Source organism: Grampus griseus (assembly GCF_964374135.1).
Source record: "Grampus griseus genome assembly, chromosome: 11".
Classification (NCBI taxonomy): domain Eukaryota; kingdom Metazoa; phylum Chordata; class Mammalia; order Artiodactyla; family Delphinidae; genus Grampus; species Grampus griseus.
Genome location: NC_139005.1, coordinates 83,095,153 through 83,116,248, shown reverse-complemented (window position 1 = coordinate 83,116,248; position 21,096 = coordinate 83,095,153). Strand labels below are relative to the sequence as shown.

The window sequence follows — 21,096 nt, the reverse complement described above, 5'->3', positions numbered from 1 at the left end:
TAATGGACTAAAGCAGGAAAACAAACATGTTTAATCAAATGTGATTAGAAAATGCTGCTGGTGATGAGATTTGACTTCCTGATTGGTATCAGGGGAGGAGGGGGATTAGCAGAAAAAGATAAAGCTTAGATTATCTTTGTCTGCCATTTAGTGGCTCTTAATGCAAAATATATTTTGTTTTCAGAAACTATGGAGAACCTGTTGTAATTTGGGAATATTATAAACTTCTGATGTGATTATCAATGTATGAAAAGCTCTGTCAGAGTGACTTAGAGTTCTTGCTGCTTGAGTTTGGAGAGCCCTGGCATCTTAAGTTTTACAAGGTAGCTCGTCACATTTATACACTTGAAACTTTGAGAAAGGGACATGTGTTTTTACAGAGAGAGTTTGGCATCCTTGTGTGCTGAGGCCTGCTGTCGTCTCTCTATACCTGTAGACTTTAGCCTTTACATTGACTATCTGGGAGTGGATCTGAAAGCAGGAAGCTCTGGAGGGAAACCACAGAGCAGTAGGCTGTTCCAAGGTGTTTGTCTTGTAAAACTAGTAGCCGTATTCACTCATTCTAGAAAGTTTATTGATTTTGTGCCAGGCAGTGTGCAAGGTTCTAGGACTGAAAATGAGAGAGATTAAGTTCCTGGCTTTGAGTTGCTCGCAGAGGTGTAGATGATATTTAAACAGGTGAATTAATTATATTGTAGCATGTAAACGCTGTCTTTAAGAGACCTGTGAGCAGTTTGCAGTGAGTATTGTACAGCCCTATAGGATTTGCATATCTTATCAAAACAATCTTGTGAAATAGGTGGTATTTATATCCTCATTCTGCAGAAGAAGAAATTGAAAATGGAGAAGTGCCCTAGATTTTATTATTGATAAGTTCCAGACTTAAACTTCTGATTGTAATCTTATGATCCTTGCACTGTTCACCAGTTCGCTTCTTAATAATTACCTTCCTCCTTTCCTTAGCTGGGGAATCCCCAGAGGATTATGGGGCTTGCACCTCATTCACTGTTACTGTACCACAGGCATGCATTTGGTCGTGTTTCGGGACCATCAAGATCATCAACAAAAGTGTGTGCCGGTTTCATAATTGAAAAAGTTTATCAACTGAAAATTTTAGCGTTTGTGCGCACAGACCAGCTGAAGGACTATCAGACATTCTAAAAATGCTGGGCCATTGAATTAAGGGTGATAAACATACCAGTTTCAACTGGTTGAATGACCACATTCATGAATGTGTATTTGACAAAGCTGGCTCTGTGTAAATAAGCATCAGAAGAGCAGGCCAGGTGAAGCTGAGAGAGCCCGGGCCAAGCTAAACAGGAACGTGGGCTACGGAGTTTGGTTGATTCAAACCTCAGCCCCATCACACACACTGCAACTTGGCCTGGAGCTTCTTTTTGTGCCATTGTGTACGTGCCTCAAAGTGGTGCCTTATTGTGGGGATTCAATGGAGGGGTGTGCCTGGCACAGTGGTGCTTGGTGAGTGTGTGTTTGAACCCCTTCTCCTGTGATCAGCACATTAAGACTGACTTTGGCTGCAATTTTGTAAAACTAACCAACAATTGATCTTGAATACCTTGGACGCCATGATTACTAAGATGGAGTCTTAAAAGTGATACACATTAAAAAAAAATTTTTTTTTAATTTTATTTATTTATTTTTGGTTGCACTGGGTGTTCGTTGCCGCGCGTGGGCTTTCTGTAGTTGCGGCGAGCGGGGGCTGCTCTTCGTTGCGATGCGCGGGCTTCTCATTGCGGTGGCTTCTCTTGTGGAGCACGGGCTCTAGGTGCGTGGGCTTCAGTAGCTGCAGCATGTGGGCTCAGTAATTGTGGCGCACGGGCTTAGTTGCTCTGCAGGATGTGGGATCTTCTCGGATCAGGGCTCGAACCCGTGTCCCCTGCATTGGCAGGCGGATTCTCAACCACTGCGCCACCAGGGAAGTCCAAAAGTGATAAACATCTTTAACTAGTAGAATAAACTACCTTTAGATGATTTTTATAATTCTTTATTAATAATACATTGTTTATGTGGTATTTGAGAGCTCATGTAGTATTTTAGTAAATAGTATTTTGTTCATTGTGTCTTAAATTTTTACCAACAAACTACCCTTAGTAACAGACAAAAGTAAGTCCTCTGAGGAGAATAATGTAGAGAGGAGGGGTGTGTGTGTGTGTGTGTGTGTGTGTGTGTGTGTGTGTGTGTGTGTGTGTGTGTGTGTGTGTGTGTGTGTGTGTGTGTGTGTGTGTGTGTGTGTGTGGAAAATAGCTCAAAATGGCAAACAGGACATTTTTTGAAGGTCAACATTATATCTGGTATTTTTATCACATCAATATTCCATTTTTCTCCATAAAAAATTTGCATTACTACCAATAGAATGTTTTAAATGTCTTGCCATTATAAAAATGATGGCATTTCAGAAGTTAAGCTTGTTTACCCTCGGCTTCCAGTATGCCTGGCACACTCCCCATACCCTTTACTTGCCCACGTCATGGGAGAATCACCGTCCTACTACAGCAGCACAGCAGACCAATGAAATAGATTTAGTACTTATTTCATAGTTGAGGAAGTTGAGGCCCACACATTGTAGTTTACCCAGGGTTACACAACTACGAAGCAGGAGAGCTGGGAGGTTCTCTTAGAAGGCATCCCAAGTTCCCAAATCCAGCCTGCTCTTACATCACTCCTACAGTAGTGAGGTAATATTTACTAAGAAGAAGATGGTATGTAATGTGCTGGGTATGAGTTGATAATAAGCAGAATTGTAAGTCGTTCTCTACCCTTTGAGCAGTTTGCTTGGTCTGTCAAGATGCTAACATGGGGTAAAAGGTAAATAACAATAAAACTAAGTGATGCAAGGCATCAAGTAAGTGATAGAGATAGAAGTTATCCAGAGTTCTGAGAAGGAAGCATTCAGACTGGGCTGAAGAATATGGAAAGGCTTTGTGCAAGAACAGAGACTCGATTTTACAGTAGTCAGTGTTTCTCTCACCTGTTCCTCTGGTCTTTTGTTTACTGCTGATAATGGCTGAAAACTATCTAATTGCAAGTTTAAGTCTTTTTTGGCTTCTTTGTTGTTTGGAAGGTGTTCATATTTTTACAGTTTACCCCAGAGTAAACAATTTTTTAATTGCACAAGTTTTTTCTACTCTTTTCCGTCCTTGATAGTATTAAGGAAATGATCTGACACTAACCCTTAGATGAATTTTATTTGATTTACAAGTTTCCTTTTTCATTCCTCATAGAGCATATTACTCATTCATCTAGAAAAGTTTAGAAAGATTTTCATAATAGGGTTTAGTTGACAGGAATAGCAGAAAAGGGAAATGTTTCTGATGGAAGAGAATCAAGTTCAAATGTTGATGGGCTTAGGAGCAGGGACAAAAGACCCAGAGGAGGTGAAGACAGGAAGAGACACGGTGTCCTTATGGAGTTGACGTGGGGGCATGGAGGATACAGGTGAGAAACACAGTGTCAACCCTGCAGCTGGGAGCCCCTCTTAAGTCATAGACTTTTAGGACTGGCAGGGATTTCAAAGACCCCCTGCATTTTACAGATGAAGAAACAGCCTGAAGAGGCTAAGTAACTTGCTCAGTGTCACTCATAAAAGTGACAGAGCTGGGATGAAAACCCACATCCCGAGTAATAAGCCAGCATTCCTACCACTTCCCCCAAGATCTAAGAGTGCAGAACTCTGAACTAGAGGAACGTTCCTAAATGTGGTATTTAAGGACCCTTTGCTATTGCCGTTGTTTCTAATACACCGGAGCGGTTTGGAGATGCCAAGATTAATTTATCTGATGAAGGAAGGCATGTTGTATTAACATACAGCACGTCAGCATTTCTCAGCCGTTTGTGAAGCGCACTCTCTGTGATGTTTTCTCCCCACCTTCCAGGTAGCCGTACTAGCCAAGGACAGTTATATTGAGCTTTATTTTATTTATTTATTTATTTTTATAAATTTATTTATTTTTGGCTGTGTTGGGTCTTTGTTGCTGCGCAGGGACTTGCTCTAGTTGCAGCCAGCAAGGGCTACTCTTCGTTGTGGTGCACGGGCTTCTCATTGCGGTGGCTTCTCCTGTTGTGGAGCACGGGCTGTAGGTGCATGGGCTTCAGTAGTTGTGGCACGCAGGCTCAGGAGTTGTGGCTCGCGGGCTCTAGAGTGCAGGCTCAGTAGTCATGGCACACGGGCTTAGTTGCTCTGCGGCATGTGGGATCTTCCCGGACCAGGGCTCGAACCCATGTCCCCTGCACTGGCAGGCAGATTCTTAACTATTGGGCCACCAGGGAAGTCCTTGATTGGGTTTGTTGTTGTTGTTTTGAGTTGCATGAGCTGTTTATATATTTTGAAAATTAAGCCCTTGTCGGTTGCATCATTTGCAAATATTGTCTCCTAGTCCATAGGTTGTTTTTTCATTTTGTTTTTGGTTTCCTTTGCTGTGCAAAAGCTTGTAATAAGTTTGATTAGGTGCCATTTGTTTATTTTTGCTTTTATTTCTATTGCCTTGGGAGTCCTTTAGCAATTCTTAATGAAATTAAAATGAAATGAAAGTTACATACTCTCAGTATTTGATGCAAAGAAAACATTTGTTTTTCTTTTCTTTTTTTCCCTAGGTGGTTCTGGAATGGAGCCGGGATCAATACCATGTTTTGTTTGATTCCTACAGAGACAATATTGCTGGGAAGTCCTTTCAGAATCGGTGAGAAGAGATCAGTTTTGGAGAGTAGCTTATTTGGGCTTAAATAAGCCATGAAATCACCCATGCTTTAAGTAGAATAGTTGAAGGGGTCTTTCCAAGTTGTAGGTATGGTTTAGCTTGTTCAAGACTACTCCCATGTGAAGGTACCTTGTAATCCATCCTCACGTTTTATGGATGAAAAATTTGATTGCCAAAGAGCAATCCTGCTTTGCAGTATATTGAGTACTTTAAGTTACACGATCTCGCTTTGTCCTTGCCCCAGTTCTGTGAGCTCAAGGTAATTCCATCCCCCTGTAGGATGAGGAAGCCAGGCGGCTACTCTGCAGCCAGTTCCAAGCCCCGGCCAGTGTTCTTCTGTTGACATCACTGTGTTAACCAGAGCATCTGCTGTGGTATCCACCAGGACTGGACGCCCACATGCCCCTGTGGTCACCACATCTGGCTGCCTCACTGTGGGGAGGAGCAAACAACCTCACAGGTTGGGTCTTTTTCTCCTTAAAGCCAAGCTTCTTGGTGCAGCCACTCCTGAATGCTGCCTTCACCCTTTTCCTTGGAGACTTTTTCGTCCCTCACAAGACAGACCTCAAAGTTAAAGCAATCTTTTCCAACATCCTCCTTCCCTTCTCACAGCTAAAATAAGTCACACACGGTCTTTTCATTTTTTTGTCTGTAAAACTGTTACTTGTATGGTTTTATATCATAAAAGCAATATATGTCTATGGTCAAAAACAGTTCAAACATTATAGAAAAAGAAAAACAAAAAGAAAAAGTAAAGCCTCTCTCTGTTCCATTCTGAATTTCCCCTGACCCAGAGGAACCATGGTTAATGAATTTTTGTTTTGGATTCTTCTGGTGACCGTCCTTTCAACTTAAAAAAAAAGCAAAAACAAAAAACGGAGTTCTCTCCTTTTTGGTTTACTCACTTTATGCAGTATCTATTAACTGCTTTCCATTGTAACGGCACACAGCTAATCACTATAGGGCAAGGAGCACGGGGTGACCAAAAACAAATGTGAGGTAGCTAACAAAGGTAGTTAACCTCACAGATAGACCTTGGTCTAACTGTCAGAGACCATAATCAGAAACTTCCCTAGATCCTGACTGTCCATTTTCCCTGGAGAATAGACACCATAAGTCCTCCTCTCTACCTTCACTGAACCAGAAAACCTAGTGAAAGTGTAACTAGTAATCGGTGTCAATTGATGCACTTGGACCATTTTCTGGGAGCCTCTAGACTGCATCGGCAGTTCTGCTGGAGCTCTTGTCCCCGCTTAGAAGCACTTCGTTGCGCCTCTATCCACTTGTTATGAGTGCCTATATGGTCCCTATCAAATAAGTAGTTTTTTAAAAAAGCTGCGCTAATTAGGCATAGATGTATGCACTGTTATAGTCCTGAACCTCTCAGCGAAGAAAGGCTGTAGGATTCCTTGAGTTAGCCTAAGCTTTACTTTAAGCAAGTGAAGGGCGAAGTAGGGAAACTCTAGATCTTTCTCTTAGGATCTCTTAAAACAGCAGTTTCCAAAGAACCTGGGGGATCTGCGAAATCAGAGCTATATTTATAAGAGCGCTGAGGTGTTATTTGCCTTTTTTTACTGCGTTGACATTTGCACGAATTGTGTAAAAGCCATGGTGGGTAAAATTGCCACACCTTAGCACAAGCCACTGTAATTCACCACCGCCACATATCTGCACGGGGCAGAAAAAAGCCGGTTCGCTTAAGAATGTTCCTGAGGAAGCAGTAAAAATCGTTGATTTGATTCTACCCTGACCCCGTGAGTACACATTTTCTTAATGTTCTGTGTGATGCAACGGGAAGCACACCTCAGGCACCTGGCTGCATGGCGATTGTCTTGAGGAAAAGCCCTTTCGTGGTTGTTTGAGTTGCAGCCTGAACTCACTGTTCTGTTTCATGGATCACCATTGTTATAACTTGGAAGGACAGATGACAGTGTCATTACTCAGACTTGTTATATTTGGCAGGTATTTTCTTGACAGTAAACAAAGCGATCCTGTGTTTGAAAGGAAAGAAATGATAGTATTTGCTGCCAAAGATAAAATTTGAGCTTTGAAGTGAAAATTAGAATTTTGGAAATCTTGTTTCCACCACTGTAAGCCTAATAGCTTCACAATACTGTAAAACCTTCTCTGATTAGATTTGCAGCATTATCCAAGAAAATGGCGTTTGTTAATATTATGTAAGAAAATTAAGGAAATATGTCACATTTGGCAGAGCTGCGTAACTCAGTAAGCTGTTGTTTTCCAGATGACCAATGCATTGATGTTACAGAATTTCACATGGGTGAAAGCCATTCAAAGTGCAAGAAAGACCGATGGACTTTAATGTAAAAGCACAAAAAGTTCATTAATGTAGTTTCAGATCACACATTGCAACCAATTTTTAAGAAACTTCCCCTTATTTTGGTGTAGTATCAAAGAAGAATATGCACTATTATTTGAAAAGGCTATTAAAATACGCCTCCCCTTTCCAAGTACGTATCTGTGGGCCTGGGTTTTCTTCAACCAAAAGAGCATATGGGAACAGATTGAATTCAGATGATTTGACATGCTTGCTTGCTTGCTTCTACTAAGTCATTAAAGAGATTTGGAGAAATGTAAAGTAATGCCTCTCTTCTCACTAAATTGTTCTGTTGTTTCAGAAAATACTGCTATTTTCATTTAGTTTTTATTTTATTTTATTTCTTTTAAATTTACTTATTTTTGCTGCATTGTGTCTTTGTTGCTGCACGCAGGCTTTCTCTAGTTGCGGTGAGCAGGGGCTACTCATCATTACGGTGCGCGGGCTTCTCATTTACGGTGCCTTCTCTTGTTGTGGCACGCAGGCTCAGTAGTTGTGGCTCTTGGGCTCTAGAGCGCAGGCTCAGTAGTTGTGGCGCATGAGCTTAGTTGCTCCGCGGCATGTGGAATCTTCCCTGACCAGGGCTTTAACCGTGTCCCCTTCATTCGCAGGCAGATTCTTAACCACTGTGTCACCAGGGAAGTCCTATTTTATTTTTTAAAAATATTTATTTGGTTGCACTGGGTCTTAGTTGTGGCTTGCTGGCTCCTTAGTTGTGGCAGGCGGGCTCCTTAGTTGTGGCATGTGAATTCTTAGTTGTGGCATGCATGTGGGATCCTGCTTCCTGACCAGGGATCGAACCCGGGCCCCCTGCGTTGGGAGCATGGAGTCTTAACCACTGCGCCACCAGAGAAGTCCCTGCTCTTTTCATTTAAAAAGTTATTTATGTTAACCCATGAAGGGGTTTATTATTGTTTTAAAATGAATTTTTGAATGTCTGATTTATTTTTGAAAATGGCAAGTGTGAATCATTAGAGAAATGCAGATCAAAACTACAATGAGGTATCATCTCACACCGGTCAGAATGGCCACCATCAAAAGATCTACAAACAGTAAATGTTAGAGAGGGTGTGGAGAAAGGGGAACCCTCTTGCCCTGTTGGTGGGAATGTAAATTGATTCAGCCACTATGGAGAACAGTATGGAGGTTCCTTAAAAAACTAAAAATAGAACTACCATACAACCCAGCAATCCTACTACTGGGCATATACCCTGAGAAAACCATAATTCAAAAAGAGTCATGTATCACAATGTTCATTGCAGCACTATTTACGATAGCCAGGACATGGAAGCAACCTAAGTGTCCATTGACAGATGAATGGATAAGGAAGATGTGGCACATATACACAAGGGAATATTACTCAGCCATAAAAAGAAACAAAATTGAGTTATTTGTAGTGAGGTGGATGGACCTAGAGTCTGTCATACAGAGTGAAGTAAGTCAGAAATAGAAAAACAAATACCGTATACTAACACATATATATGGAATCTAAAAAAAAAAAAATGGCTCTGATGAACCTAGGGGCAGGACAGGAATAAAGACACAGATTTAGAGAATGGACTTGAGGACACGGGGAGGGGGAAAGGTAAGCTGGGACGAAGTGAGAGAGTGGCATGGACCAAATGTAAAATAGATAGCTAGTGGGAAGCAGCCACATAGCACAGGGAGATCAGCTCAGTGCATTGTGACCACCTAGAGGGGTGGGATAGGGAGGGTGGGAGGGAGACGCAAAAGGGAGGGGATATGGGGATATATGTATATGTATAGCTGATTCACTTTGTTATAAAGCAGAAACTAACACAACATTGTAAAGCAATTATACTCCAGTAAAGATGTTAAAAAAAAAAAAAGTAAATTATATCCAACCACACACACACAAAAAGAAAATGGCAAGTGTAGATAGTTATAACCTAAAAACAAAAGCTTTTAGGGTTCCTTAAGAATATTTAAGAGTGTGAAGTGTCTGGACCCTAAAAAGTTTGAGAATAATTCGTTAATGTAGCAGTTCTCAAGCTTCAGTGTGCAGCAGAATTCCACAGAGGGCTTGAGAAAATACAGTTTCTCCCCATCTCCAGAGTTTCTGCATCTGTAGGTCTCAGAGGGGTGCAGAGAATTTTCATCTCTAACAAGTTCACTGGTGATACTGAAACCACTGGTCTGGTGACCACACTTTGACAACTATTGTATTAACGGATTCTTAATGAAACATAATTTTCCTCCTTCTCCAACTTTTATTTTAACAATGCTGATTTTCCTAAGAAAAGCTCAAAATGGCCTTCTTTCACTCCCAACATTTATTGAGTACTCACTCGGCCTACTGTGTCTGATGCTGTGCTGCGTGCTGGTGGTGCACAGACGCATAAATCTCTGCCTGGACGGAGCCTCAAAACTTTTAGAAGGAAAACTAGCTCAGAAAATCTAGATACTGAGGTCAGCAGTTTTAATCAAACACTCTTGTTCTCTTTCTGAAGGGTGTGGGTGTGTGTTTTAAATATTTCTTCTCTTAATTTTAGATTGCATTAAAATATAGTTTGATTTTTATGTAGGGATATTTCAAGATTATCTAATTTCGATGATGACAAGAAAATGGATCATATGTAATATCTAATATATTTAAAAAAACCATAATGTTTATAGGAAGTTTTCATTGTTTTGCTAGTGTTTCTACATGTCTTTTTAATGTTGTTTGCCCTGAATGAAAAAAAAAATCCCATTCTATATGCCAGTGACCAATGAATATGTGAACTGTCTGCTGCTGCTAATTGTGAGGGCTTGAGTCAGCCTGGGCTCAGTTTTGTCATCTCTAAAATGTAGATATTAGATGAAGTGTACAATCTCTTCCAACTTTGTTTCTAAGATACTATTCATGTTCTAAGTTTTCCTCTCTGCTTTATGTGATGTAGAACCAAGGGACTATTGAGTGCCTTCATATTCACTTAAACTAAACTAATAAAAATAAAAGGTATCACCACGGCTTTGGTTCTGAATCATAGGTAACTTTCTTAGTCTTCAGCTCTAAGTTAAAGACTTCCTTCTCATCTGGAAACTAAGCTAGTGGTCTGTGGTTAGAACAAAAGACTCACACTCACTGTGACCATGTCTAATAAGTAGAAAAACAACTGACTCACTGACCAGGGGCAGATCACACGATCTCCTCAGGGTTGTCGGTTTAACACCAGAGGATTGGATTGATCGTGTAATACAGCCTTACTAGAAGCACCAGCACATACATGCATTATTACATACTTATGCTGTTTTCCTCAGTTGAACTTGCATGGATATCTCTTGACTCTATTAAAACAATCTTTAATAGCAGATAATTACTCTTACAGAAAAGCTTTGGAATGTGCAAATTTTTGCCTCCTTTTTAAAAGCCTTTTCTTTCTAAAATATGTCACTTAAGCTTTTTTTTTTTTTCCAAATTAATTTTTAGTCTGAGCATAGATAGATCACCTGTGAACTTGGGAGTGAGATGACTCTGGATAATTTACTTGCGGGTAATGTGAGGCATTTTTTTTTTAATAGGAAAGACTAATGTTTATGTTGAGGGAATGAACTAATAGTTATTTGGACAGTAAATACATATTAAACCCCACTATGTTCCAGGCACTATTCCTAGGCATGTAGTGATGAACAAGAGGAGCTCATTGACCTCATCTAGAACTGATATTTTAGTGGGGAAGCCTTTTTTTTTTAACTTAAAAACATGAACTATAATCTACCTATAAATCAGTAATTCTCAGTGTGAGTTTTTAGACCAGCAGCATTGGCATTACTTGGGAACTTGTTAGAAATGCAGATTCTGGGGCCCCACTCCAGAACTAATGAATCAGAGACTCTGGGGATGGAGCCCAGCCATCTGTTTTGAAAGTCCTACAGGTGATTCTGATGTCTGCTAACATTTGGGAACCATCCATATAGACACACGCAGAAGAAAACCTAGATGAGGAAGCATTTGCGTATCGTTACAGTAAGGAGAGAGAGCCTGAGCCTGTACAGGAAAGAGAGGAAATAATTAATGAAGAGGGGCACAGAATGCGTGACACCATTTTTGCCTTAGAGATAGTTGATCTAGTGGAAGACAGACATCAAAAAAAATAGTACAACCAGTATGCTAAGGCTTCTTTAGAGTACAAAGTACAGTGGAAGTTGCTTCTTAAGCAGTATATTTTCTTTGTGGGAGGTGAGGGAGGAGGGCATTTGGGGAATGAGGAAGTGGTTAAAAAGAAGCATGAAAGAAAGGATATTCTAGGCAGAGGGAGAAGCATGTTCAAAGACACAGAAGCCTGCAAGTTCTTATCCTGTTTGGGTAAGGGCATACACATGGAGCGTCTAGAGCACAGGGTATAGATTATGAAGGAGTTTAGATTTTATTCTGCGGGCAGTGGTGCACCTTTACGGGAGGGTTGGTAGATGCTCAGCTGTCACTTGTGTCTGAGTATGAGCTGATTGATTCCGCATTTTCCACATGAAGCTCTGGGTCCCCTGGAACCTCTTTGACCTTCATCTCCTCTTATGCTCTTCCCTTTGCTCCTGTTGTCTCTGCCACACTGGCCTCTAGTTCCTTAACCATGCCAGATAGGCAGCTGCCTCAGGGCATTTGCACATGATGTTTCCCTTCTCTGGGCTCTTCTTCCCCAGTTGCCCACATGGCCTGCTTCCTCACTTCCTTCATCTCTTTGCTGAAATGCCACCTTCCAGTAAAGCCATCTCTGCTCTCCCTGTTTAAAACTGACCCCCCACTTAGACGTACTGTGTATCCTCATTTTCTTTATAACATGGAACATCATCTGACTTCACTTATTTGGTTTATTTCCTGTCTTCACCTTTCTAGAATGTAAGCTTCATGAAGGCATAGATTTTGTTTTTTTTTTTGTTTACTGCTGAGTCCCCAGCACCTAGAACAGTGCCTAGCACATACTGAGTGCTCAGTAAATATTTATTCACCAAATGGATAAGCACTCCTTTCATCCAGTCATCTCACCTGCTTCTTTTAAGCTATAAGTGTTTGTCACTCTGTTTATTTTTTTCCTTCCATAATTTGAAAGATTTATCCACCAAACTGCATTTGTTTTCCCCTGAGATAATTAACCCTGTGGCCAAAAGTCATGTTTTGCTTAGTCTTTGGAGCCCTTCGTGCTGCTGGGGGCCTGATCCTGTGCCTGGCCTGTGAGAAAGACAAAAGGAGGGTAAGCTTTAGGTCCTTGGCCTAAAAAAAAAACCAGCAACCAAAAAAACAACTCCCCCCCCCCAAAAAAAAAAACGAAAAAAGCAAAGAAACTGTACTGTTTCTTGGAAAAGATCAAACCTGAAACAGAAGTATCCGAATTATGTCTATGTCACTATGAACTCCCGTGTTGTAGGTCTGGAGCAGACTCTGAAAGATGGGTAGGATTATGGTAAGTTGATGAAGGAAAGGAGAAGAAAGCTTTCAACAGGGGTAAAACCTGAACAAAAACACTGAGGTGGAGCTTAGGATACTCAAGAATTAAAAGCCTGCCTGACTCCTTAGGGGTAAGATAGTAAGGGAAAAATCAAGCAGGTTCGGGAAGGTCTTCTATGCTAGTAGTGTTCAAGTAAATCATCGAGTTCCTCACGTTGCAGGCACAAATCCTAATCCGTTGGGTACTTTAGGGAACAAAACAGGTATGTTTCCTGCTGCCTTGGGGCTTACATTCTAGGGGAGGGACACATGAATTACCAGTGTATGTAACATGTTAATTATTTCATAGGTGATCATTGCTATGGAAAAAAAAAACAGAGTAGGGCGAACAGGATGGGGAGGGGCCAGGCTTGGGGGCAGCTGGGAATGGGAAGCCTGTAGCATTAAAGAGGGCCAGGTCTTCATTGGGGACTGCTGGCTAACTTTTTTTTTGGTAATTTTGTTTAAGCTTCTAATTTCTTTTCTATGTTTGGCTGCATTTGTATCCCAGCTTTCTCACTTGCTAAACTGAGAATGTAGCAGTTTAAAGTGAGCTTCTAAGACCTCCCCCACAGCCTTAAAACTGAAGGGACAGCAGCCTCCACCGGGTAGCTGTGATGATCAGACGATGCAAAACTGCATAAAGTGTCTAGCAGAATGCAACTCCAGAGAAGGGGCTCAGTAAATATTAGTGCCCAAGCCCCAGTTTGAAAGCATGCAAGTCTGTGGTATACGCTATGGTTGGATCACCTTTTCGCTGATTTTTTCGTAACCTCTGAGTTTAAACCCTGTTATGCTCTTATTCCCAAGTATGTTGGCAACATGCACATGAGCTGGAGGACTTGTGTGTTTACCCTAGGCTCTGTCTGCCCATGCCGATCGACGTGGTTTACACCTGGGTGAATGGCACGGATCTTGAGCTACTGAAGGAACTGCAGCAAGTCAGAGAGCAGATGGAGGAGGAGCAGAAAGCAATGAGGTAAAACTGATCGTCAGAAAACAAGACACACAAAGCTCTACACTTGTAACTAATGGTACATTTCAGAAGGTAAGATGATGCTTACACTGCTGTTCAAACAAGAATCTGCCTCTCAAATTCATGCCGTTACAAGATTCTGGCAGTCATGCAGCCGACCCTTGGCGCCCAAGGAGGACTCGGCCACTTCGGTGAGATCTTGGCCTCACTTTGTCAGGTGGCCATCTCATGAATGTGGTGTTCTAGTGACGCCTTGGTCTCCAAAGGGCCTAAAGGTGGAGGAGCCACCTAAGGGAGCCCTGGGCTTCCTGCTCATTCAGTCTGAGTCCCAGATGTGATGATAACTTCATGAAGTAAGCTTTTATCATGCAGAATTGCTACACAGTAAGATGGATTCGTCCCTTGAAAATAAAACAGGCCTACAGACATAAGTTTTTTTCCATTTGATAAAGGCAGTAAAAAGTATATTTGTTACCCTTTTTAATATCAAATAGTATACTATGGAACTAGAAACCTTGGTAATTTTTTTAAATATGGAATTTTGATTATCTTATTTATCTGGGAAAAGTACAGTGGGCTTCTGGAGAGCCTTCTGAGCTGGAGATCTGGCTGATGTAACTTCCCTCCGAGTCCTCAGGAGTATTTACTGAGAATTTCCCCGTTCATTTCTCTGTAAATGTTATGGGTGCCCCCAGCTGCAGGTCTTTGGCCATGTCACACTGCAACACATTTGCCTCTCTCTCTGTGCTCCTCCCCAGTGCATGAAAATCACTTTGATAGCCTCGTAACTATGTTTTACTAGTAAATGTAAAAGCTTATATTTTAAGTAAACTTTTGTGGTTACTGTGGGTGGTACGTGATAATATTTGTTGATCATAGCGTATTAAAATGTATAATTTATTATGCATCTTAAATGTTATACACAGTACAGTACTTCTTAACTTACTGGTTGGTTCTCATGGAGTAACCAGGAAAATCAATGTTGTTAAGTTCCCTCATTCACATGTAAGTCTAGCACTAGTCCATGCATATATAATGAAATCTATTTGCTTTCACTAGAGAAATCCTTGGGAAAAACACAACGGAACCAACTAAAAAGAGGTAAGCATTTTGATTTTCCTCTCAGTAATGAAAATCAAAGGAGGGAGGTGAAACGTCTAGGTTCTTCTCCCTTGCTTTTGTTGAGTACACAACAAAACAGAGTAAGTATTTTTTACTTACTCTGTTGCTCCTGTTCAGTCCCTCTTCTTGTGGTTTTTGACCCCCAAATTAAGTGCATCCGTTAGATGAGAAAACAGAGGCACAGCTGATTGAGAACTGTGGTTATTCTGGTTGTAGCTAACCAAAACTTTATCGTTTCTAGATACGTTAGGTAAGGTTTTTCTTCTTTGTCGTTTCCATTAATCGGTCTTGATGTGCTGTTCTCTTGGTTCACTTAAGTCTAACTTACACCAGTGTTTTCATTTATAGAATCTATGTCCATTGTTTAACTATGTGTTCAGTGTATATTTCCTTATCTTTAAAAGCTGTCATAGTTGTATGTCTTATATTTAAGGACTTGGGAAGGAGATTTAACCCAATGACAAGAATCAGATGATCTCTCTTGATTTGAATCATACCTGACTCTGATAGGTCCTTAAAACAAGACCGTCTCACTAACAGGCGGAAATCTCTGTTAACTGCCACTTCCCCACTGAACCATTAGACTTAAAATAGAAGAGTTATTCATAGAAATGATCCAAAAGTGCCTTCTGAATCATCTGTTAATGTTAATTATGCATATTTATTTATAAATACCTATTGCTAATACTGTTATTTTTATTTATTTTTAATTTATTTTTGGCTGCATTGGGTCTTCGTTGCTGCACGTGGGCTTTCTCTAGTTGCGTTGAGCGGGGACTATACTCGTCGTTGTGCGTGGGCTTCTCATTGCGGTGGCTTATCTTGTTGCAGAGCACAGGCTCTAGGTGCACTGGCTTCAGTAGTTGTGGCTTATGGGCTCTAGAGAGCAGGCTCAGTAGTTGTGGCGCACGGGCTTAGTTGCTCCACGGCATGTAGGACCTTCCCGGACCAGGGCCCAAACCCGTGTCCCTGCATTGGCTGGCGGATTCTTAACCACTGCACCACCAGGGAAGTCCCCAAGACTGTTATTTTTAAATGACTTTTAAATTGAAGCAATGATGCAACATTACAGAAAGGTTGAGAGGAAAGACAAGAACTCACATAATTCTTTGGCCCTCACTCAACAATTATGATCATTTTCTTATTCTATTTTCATGTATGTTTTTATAGTAAATAATTTATAATCTTTGCAATTTTGTGTCCTACTTTTTATTTTATATAATCATACATATTTCTATGTTGATAAATTATTGTAATACTTCTTATCAATTTTAATATATAATATTCCATAAAGTAACTGTACTATAATTTGCTAAATGTTGGGTACTGCCGTATTTTCACTTTGTAAATATTTTGTGATACTATATTTGGGCCTATGGCATTTTCTGTGTGTGGGTTTGTTGTTTTTCCTGTTTTTGTTTCTCTTCTACTTGGACTAGATTCCTGGACATAAACTAATGAGGAAGAAACGTATGTATGTTTTCATGGGTCTGAAGAAGTATATATGTATATATAATGTAATTGCTTTTCCAAAGAGGAAATGGGGAACCCATCTGGAGGGATACCTGCAGAGTTTGCTGCCCTTGCACTAACATTGCATCGTCATTTTTTGAGGGGTGCTAATTTAGTTAAAAGGTCATTGTTTTCTTTTGCATTTCTTTGAATATTAGTGAGGTTGCACAATTTCATGTAGTCTGTTAACTGGTCATGGCTCCCACCTTCTGAGTTCTCTAGCTGTGTCCTTTGCCCATTTGTTTAATTTAGGTATTTCTTATGTTTAGACAGGAATATTTCATGTAACTTCATAAAACTTTGTCACATTTGCTTTTGTTTGCATCAGTGTCCTGTCATATTCAGTGTACTTAATTGTATTCTAGTTGGAATTGGTAAACTGTTTCTGGTAAGATGATACTCTGTTAACCAGAAATTTTCTACTTCCTAATCTGTCTGATATTGGGCTTTACTGGAATTACAAATAATGTTTAAAACAATAGTAATGAAGTGCTTAATTTCTTGTACACCTTTGAGTTAGTAAATTTTGTGGCAGTCCTATTTTATTTTTTAAATTTATTTAATTATTAATTAATTTTTTTTTTTGGCTGCGTTGGGTCTTTGTTGCTGCACACGGTCTTTTTCTAGTTGTGGTGAGGAAGGGCTACCCTTGGTTGCAGTGCACGGGCTTCTCATTGCAGTGGCTTCTCTTGTGGAGCACGGGTTCTAGGCGTGTGGGTTTTGGTAGTTGTGGCACATGGGCTCAGTAGTTGCAGCTCGTGGGCTCTAGAGAGCAGGCTCAGTAGTTGTGGTGCACGGACTTACTTGCTCCACAGCATGTGGGATCTTCCCAGACCAGGGCTCGAACCTGCGTCCCCTGTACTGGCAGGTGGATTCTCAACCACTGCGCCACCAGGGAAGTCTGCAGTCTTATTTTATTAACAGGAGTTTGAAAGCTCTGTCTTCCGAGTTGCACTTGTTTGATAGTTTTATGCCATACTTGCTAACTTACTAAATTTTTATATTCTTGAGATAAAATTCCTTGTTTATTGAAAGATCATGATTTTTAAATAAAATATAGAAGAAACACCTGTGAAATTTAGTAGTACCAACAAGCTTTTCAGTGTTGATTAAATTTTCAAGCATGTAGTTGTGAGCATGTTCATGTCTCTTTCCAGTGAGAAGCAGTTGGAGTGTTTGCTGACACACTGCATTAAGGTGCCAATGCTCGTCCTGGACCCAGCTCTGCCGACCAACATCACACTGAAGGACCTGCCGTCTCTTTATCCTTCTTTTCATTCTGCCAGTGACATATTCAACGTTGCAAAACCAAAAAACCCTTCCACTAATGTCTCAGTTGTTGTTTTCGACAGTACAAAGAATGGTAAGATCTTCTTGTGGGTATTTTAAAATCATGTTATCATTGGATGTTGTAATAACAAAATTTTGAATGGAACAGAATTGGTTCACTTTTAAAGAAATGCCTGATAAACCAAAAATGTAAAAAGGGGAGCTACCATTGGATTTCAGCCCTGCTGTCAGAAAGGGATTGCATCTGTTTTACTCTGTGTAATACACATGCCTTCCTGTGCTGTGGTCGGGACCTTAAACCTGGTTCTCACTCAAATTTACCGTATTCTCTCGGCTGGGAGGTATTCAGGAGGCTTTATTTTTTTTCTTTTTTCTTTCAAAATTCCTCAGCAAGGTTGTTTTCTGCAGCTTGGACTGACCATACTTGGAGCATTCATACTTTAAGTTCTGAATCATGTGGTTATGCAGTTGATTTGGCCCGATAATAGAATTAAATTTGTAGTTCTTGACGTAGAACTGCACCCGCATCCTTAGAGATCCCGTCCTCTCCTCGGCCACTGAGCTGCTGAGCCCCACGCCTGCGTCTCCTTCAATCATCCTTCCTTTTGTCTCATCCTTCCTCTGTGCTGAGTGACTCTCCCAGGAAGCTCTGTTTTCACTTGTGTAAAATGAAAACTGTCGCATTCTCTTTACAGCCCTGTTCTCAAGTTCCCATTCTTTCAATGCCGTACCTCCCAACCTAAATCTTTGGAACCATCTTTGACCCGTTCATACTCTAACCAGTAATCCGCCTCATCCTATGACTTGCTTTTTTGCAAAAATCTTAGATTCTTACCTTTCATACTCATCAGATTTCTTCTACACCAGACTGAGTTTCTTCACCCAGGCCCCAATGATAGATGCCTGTCTGCTCTGCCGGCCTCTGAAGTTCTTCTCTGATCTGTCTAGCATGAAACTGATAAAATCAGAGTTTTCCAATTTGTTTACAGTTGCTGTCTCTTTGGAGAGAATAATAGTAGTATATATTTGTTTTTCACATGGACACAAATTCCTCTTGCTGGTGTTCCAGATGGAGTTTTAATTGCCTTGGTCCTGCCCATCGGCCCTCGCATCCCTGCCCTCCTCGCATCTCCTCACAGCCGCCGGCGTCATCTCACAGATGTGGGGCTGCCTGTCCTGAGCCTCTTCCTCTCCCAGCCCATCTCCTATTCTTTCCAGCCCCCTCTCCAGTTCTGTCTCCATGGAGATCCTGGACTAGTACATTCACAATGATTTTATTTTTCTGTATCCCTGTAGTACTTGTAACCTAACTCACAACTTAGTTTTTGAGTGCACAGGAGTTTATGGTGTTCTCATCTAATTTCTTTTTTTTTTTTTTTGCCGTACGCGGGGCTCTCACTGTTGTGGCCCCTCCCGTTGCGGAGCACAGGCTCCAGACGTGCAGGCTCAGCGGCCATGGCTCACGGCCCCAGCCGCTCCGCGGCATGTGGGATCTTCCCGGACCGGGGCACGAACCTGCGTCCCCTGCATCGGCAGGCGGACTCTCAACCACTGCGCCACCAGGGAAACCCTAATTTCTTTTTTTAATTCACCATTTATTTTCAGCATTTTATTTTATTTATTTATTATGTATTTATTTATTTTGGCTGCACTGGGTCTTTGTTGCGGCACGTTGGATCTTTGTTGCGGCACGTGCGGTCTTTAGTTGTGGCAGGCGGACTTCTTAGTTGCAGCACGCGAGCTCTTAGTTGCAGCATGCATGTGGGATCTAGTTCCCCAACCAGGGATTGAACCCGGGCCCCCTGCATTGGGAACGCTGTCTTACACACTGGACCACCAGGGAAGTCCCTCATCTAATTTCTTTAGGGCAGAAACCTTATCCTCACCATTTGGTGTCCTGAACAGTGTCTAACACAGTGCTCATTTCCTGGTACTTATTATTTGTGATTTGAAAGGAAACTATGACTTTTCTAAGCAAAGGTATCTCCCCTTCACACCATAGACCTGTTTCTGAACTATTTTGTATAACTAACTTTTTTTTTTTTACTTATAATTACTATTTATTTTTATTATCATTATTATTTACAGTGAGTAATTTTTTTTTAAACATCTATATTGGAGTATAATTGCTTTACAGTGGTGTGTTAGTTTCTGCTTTATAACAAAGTGAAAAATATGGAACGCTTCACGAATTTGCATGTCATCCTTGTGCAGGGGCCATGGTAATCTTCTCTGTATCATTCCAATTTTAGCATATGTGCTGCTGAAGCAAGCACTAACTAACCTATTTTTAAAATTTAGGTTATATTTTAAAATATATAGGGAAAGTACAGGGGTAATTTTTGACAAATTTAACAAGTTATATGATTTATTGTTTTGCTAAATATAGCTTTGTTTTTATTTTCTTTCTCTTTATTTTAACATCTTTATTGGAGTATAATTGCTTTACAATGGTGTGTTAGTTTCTGCTTTATAACAAAGTGAATCAGCTTTACATATATCCCCATATCTCCTCCCTGTTGCATCTCCCTCCCACCCTCCCTATTCCACCCCTGTAGGTAGTCACAAAGCACAGAGCTGATCTCTCTGTGCTATGCGGCTGCTTCCCACTAGCTATTTTACATTTGGTAGTGTATATATGTCCATGCCACTCTCTCATTTCGTCCCAGCTTACCCTTCCCCCCTCCCTGTGTCCTCAAGTCCATTCTCTACGTCTGCGTCTTTATTCCTGTCCTGCCCCTAGGTTCTTCAGAACCTTTTTTTTTTTTTTTTTTTAGATTCCATATATATGTGTTAGCATACGGTATTTGTTTTTCTGACTTAACTTCACTCTGTCTTTCAGTCTCTGGGTCCATCTACCTCACTACAAATAACTCAATTTCGTTTCTTTTTATGGCTGAGTAATATTCCCTTGTATATATGTGCCACATCTTCTTTATCTTTTCATCTGTTGGTGGAAACTTAGGTTGCTTCCATGTGCTGGCTGCTGTAAATAGAGCTGCAATGAACATTGTGGTACATGACTCTTTTTGAATTATGGTTTTCTCAGGGTATATTCCCAGTAGTGGGATTGCTGGGTCGTATGGTAGCTCTCTTTTCAGTTTTTTAAGGAACCTCCATACTGTTCTCCATAGTGGCTGTATGAATTTACATTCCCACCAACAGTGTGAGAGTGTTCCCTTTTCAACACAGCCTCTCCAGCATTTACTGTTTGTAGATTTTTTGATGATGGCCATTCTGACTGGTGTGAGGTGATACCTCATTGCAGTTTTGATGTGCATTTCTCTGATGATTAGTGATGTTGAGCATCCTTTCATGTGTTTGTTGGCAATCTGTGTATCTTCTTTGGAGAAATGTCTCTTTAGGTCTTCTAACCATTTTGGGATTGGGTTGTTTGTTTTTATGATATTTAGCTGCATGAGCTGCTTGCAAATTTTGGAGATTAATCCTTTGTCAATTGTTACATTTACAAATATTTTCTCCCATTCTGAGGGTTGTCTTTTCGTCTTCTTTATGTTTAAAAAATATGGAACACTTCACGAATTTGCATGTCATACTTGAACAGGGGCCATGCTAATCTTCTCTGTATTGTTCCAATTTTACTATATGTGCTTCCGAAGCGAGAGCTAGCTTTGTTTTGTTTTTTCTTTTTTTTTTTAAGTTTTGAATTTTATTTATTTTTTTATACAGCAGGTTCTTATTAGTTATCCATTTTATACAC

The 21,096-nt window shown here is 40.6% G+C and overlaps 1 protein-coding gene across 3 annotated transcripts in view; it reads left to right on the top strand.

Moving 5' to 3' along the window:
• GNPTAB (N-acetylglucosamine-1-phosphate transferase subunits alpha and beta) overlaps positions 1-21,096 on the top strand; it is an 85,839-nt gene that overhangs the window by 20,481 nt on the left and 44,262 nt on the right. For 2 of the 3 annotated variants that reach the window (XM_082666676.1, XM_082666677.1), the window contains exons 2-5: positions 4,612-4,697; positions 13,335-13,454; positions 14,511-14,552; positions 17,243-17,448. In XM_082666676.1, coding sequence (XP_082522802.1) covers positions 4,612-4,697; positions 13,335-13,454; positions 14,511-14,552; positions 17,243-17,448 — 454 coding nt within the window. The remainder of the gene's footprint in view (positions 1-4,611; positions 4,698-13,334; positions 13,455-14,510; positions 14,553-17,242; positions 17,449-21,096) is intronic. The other variant, XM_082666675.1, reaches the window with a different exon arrangement.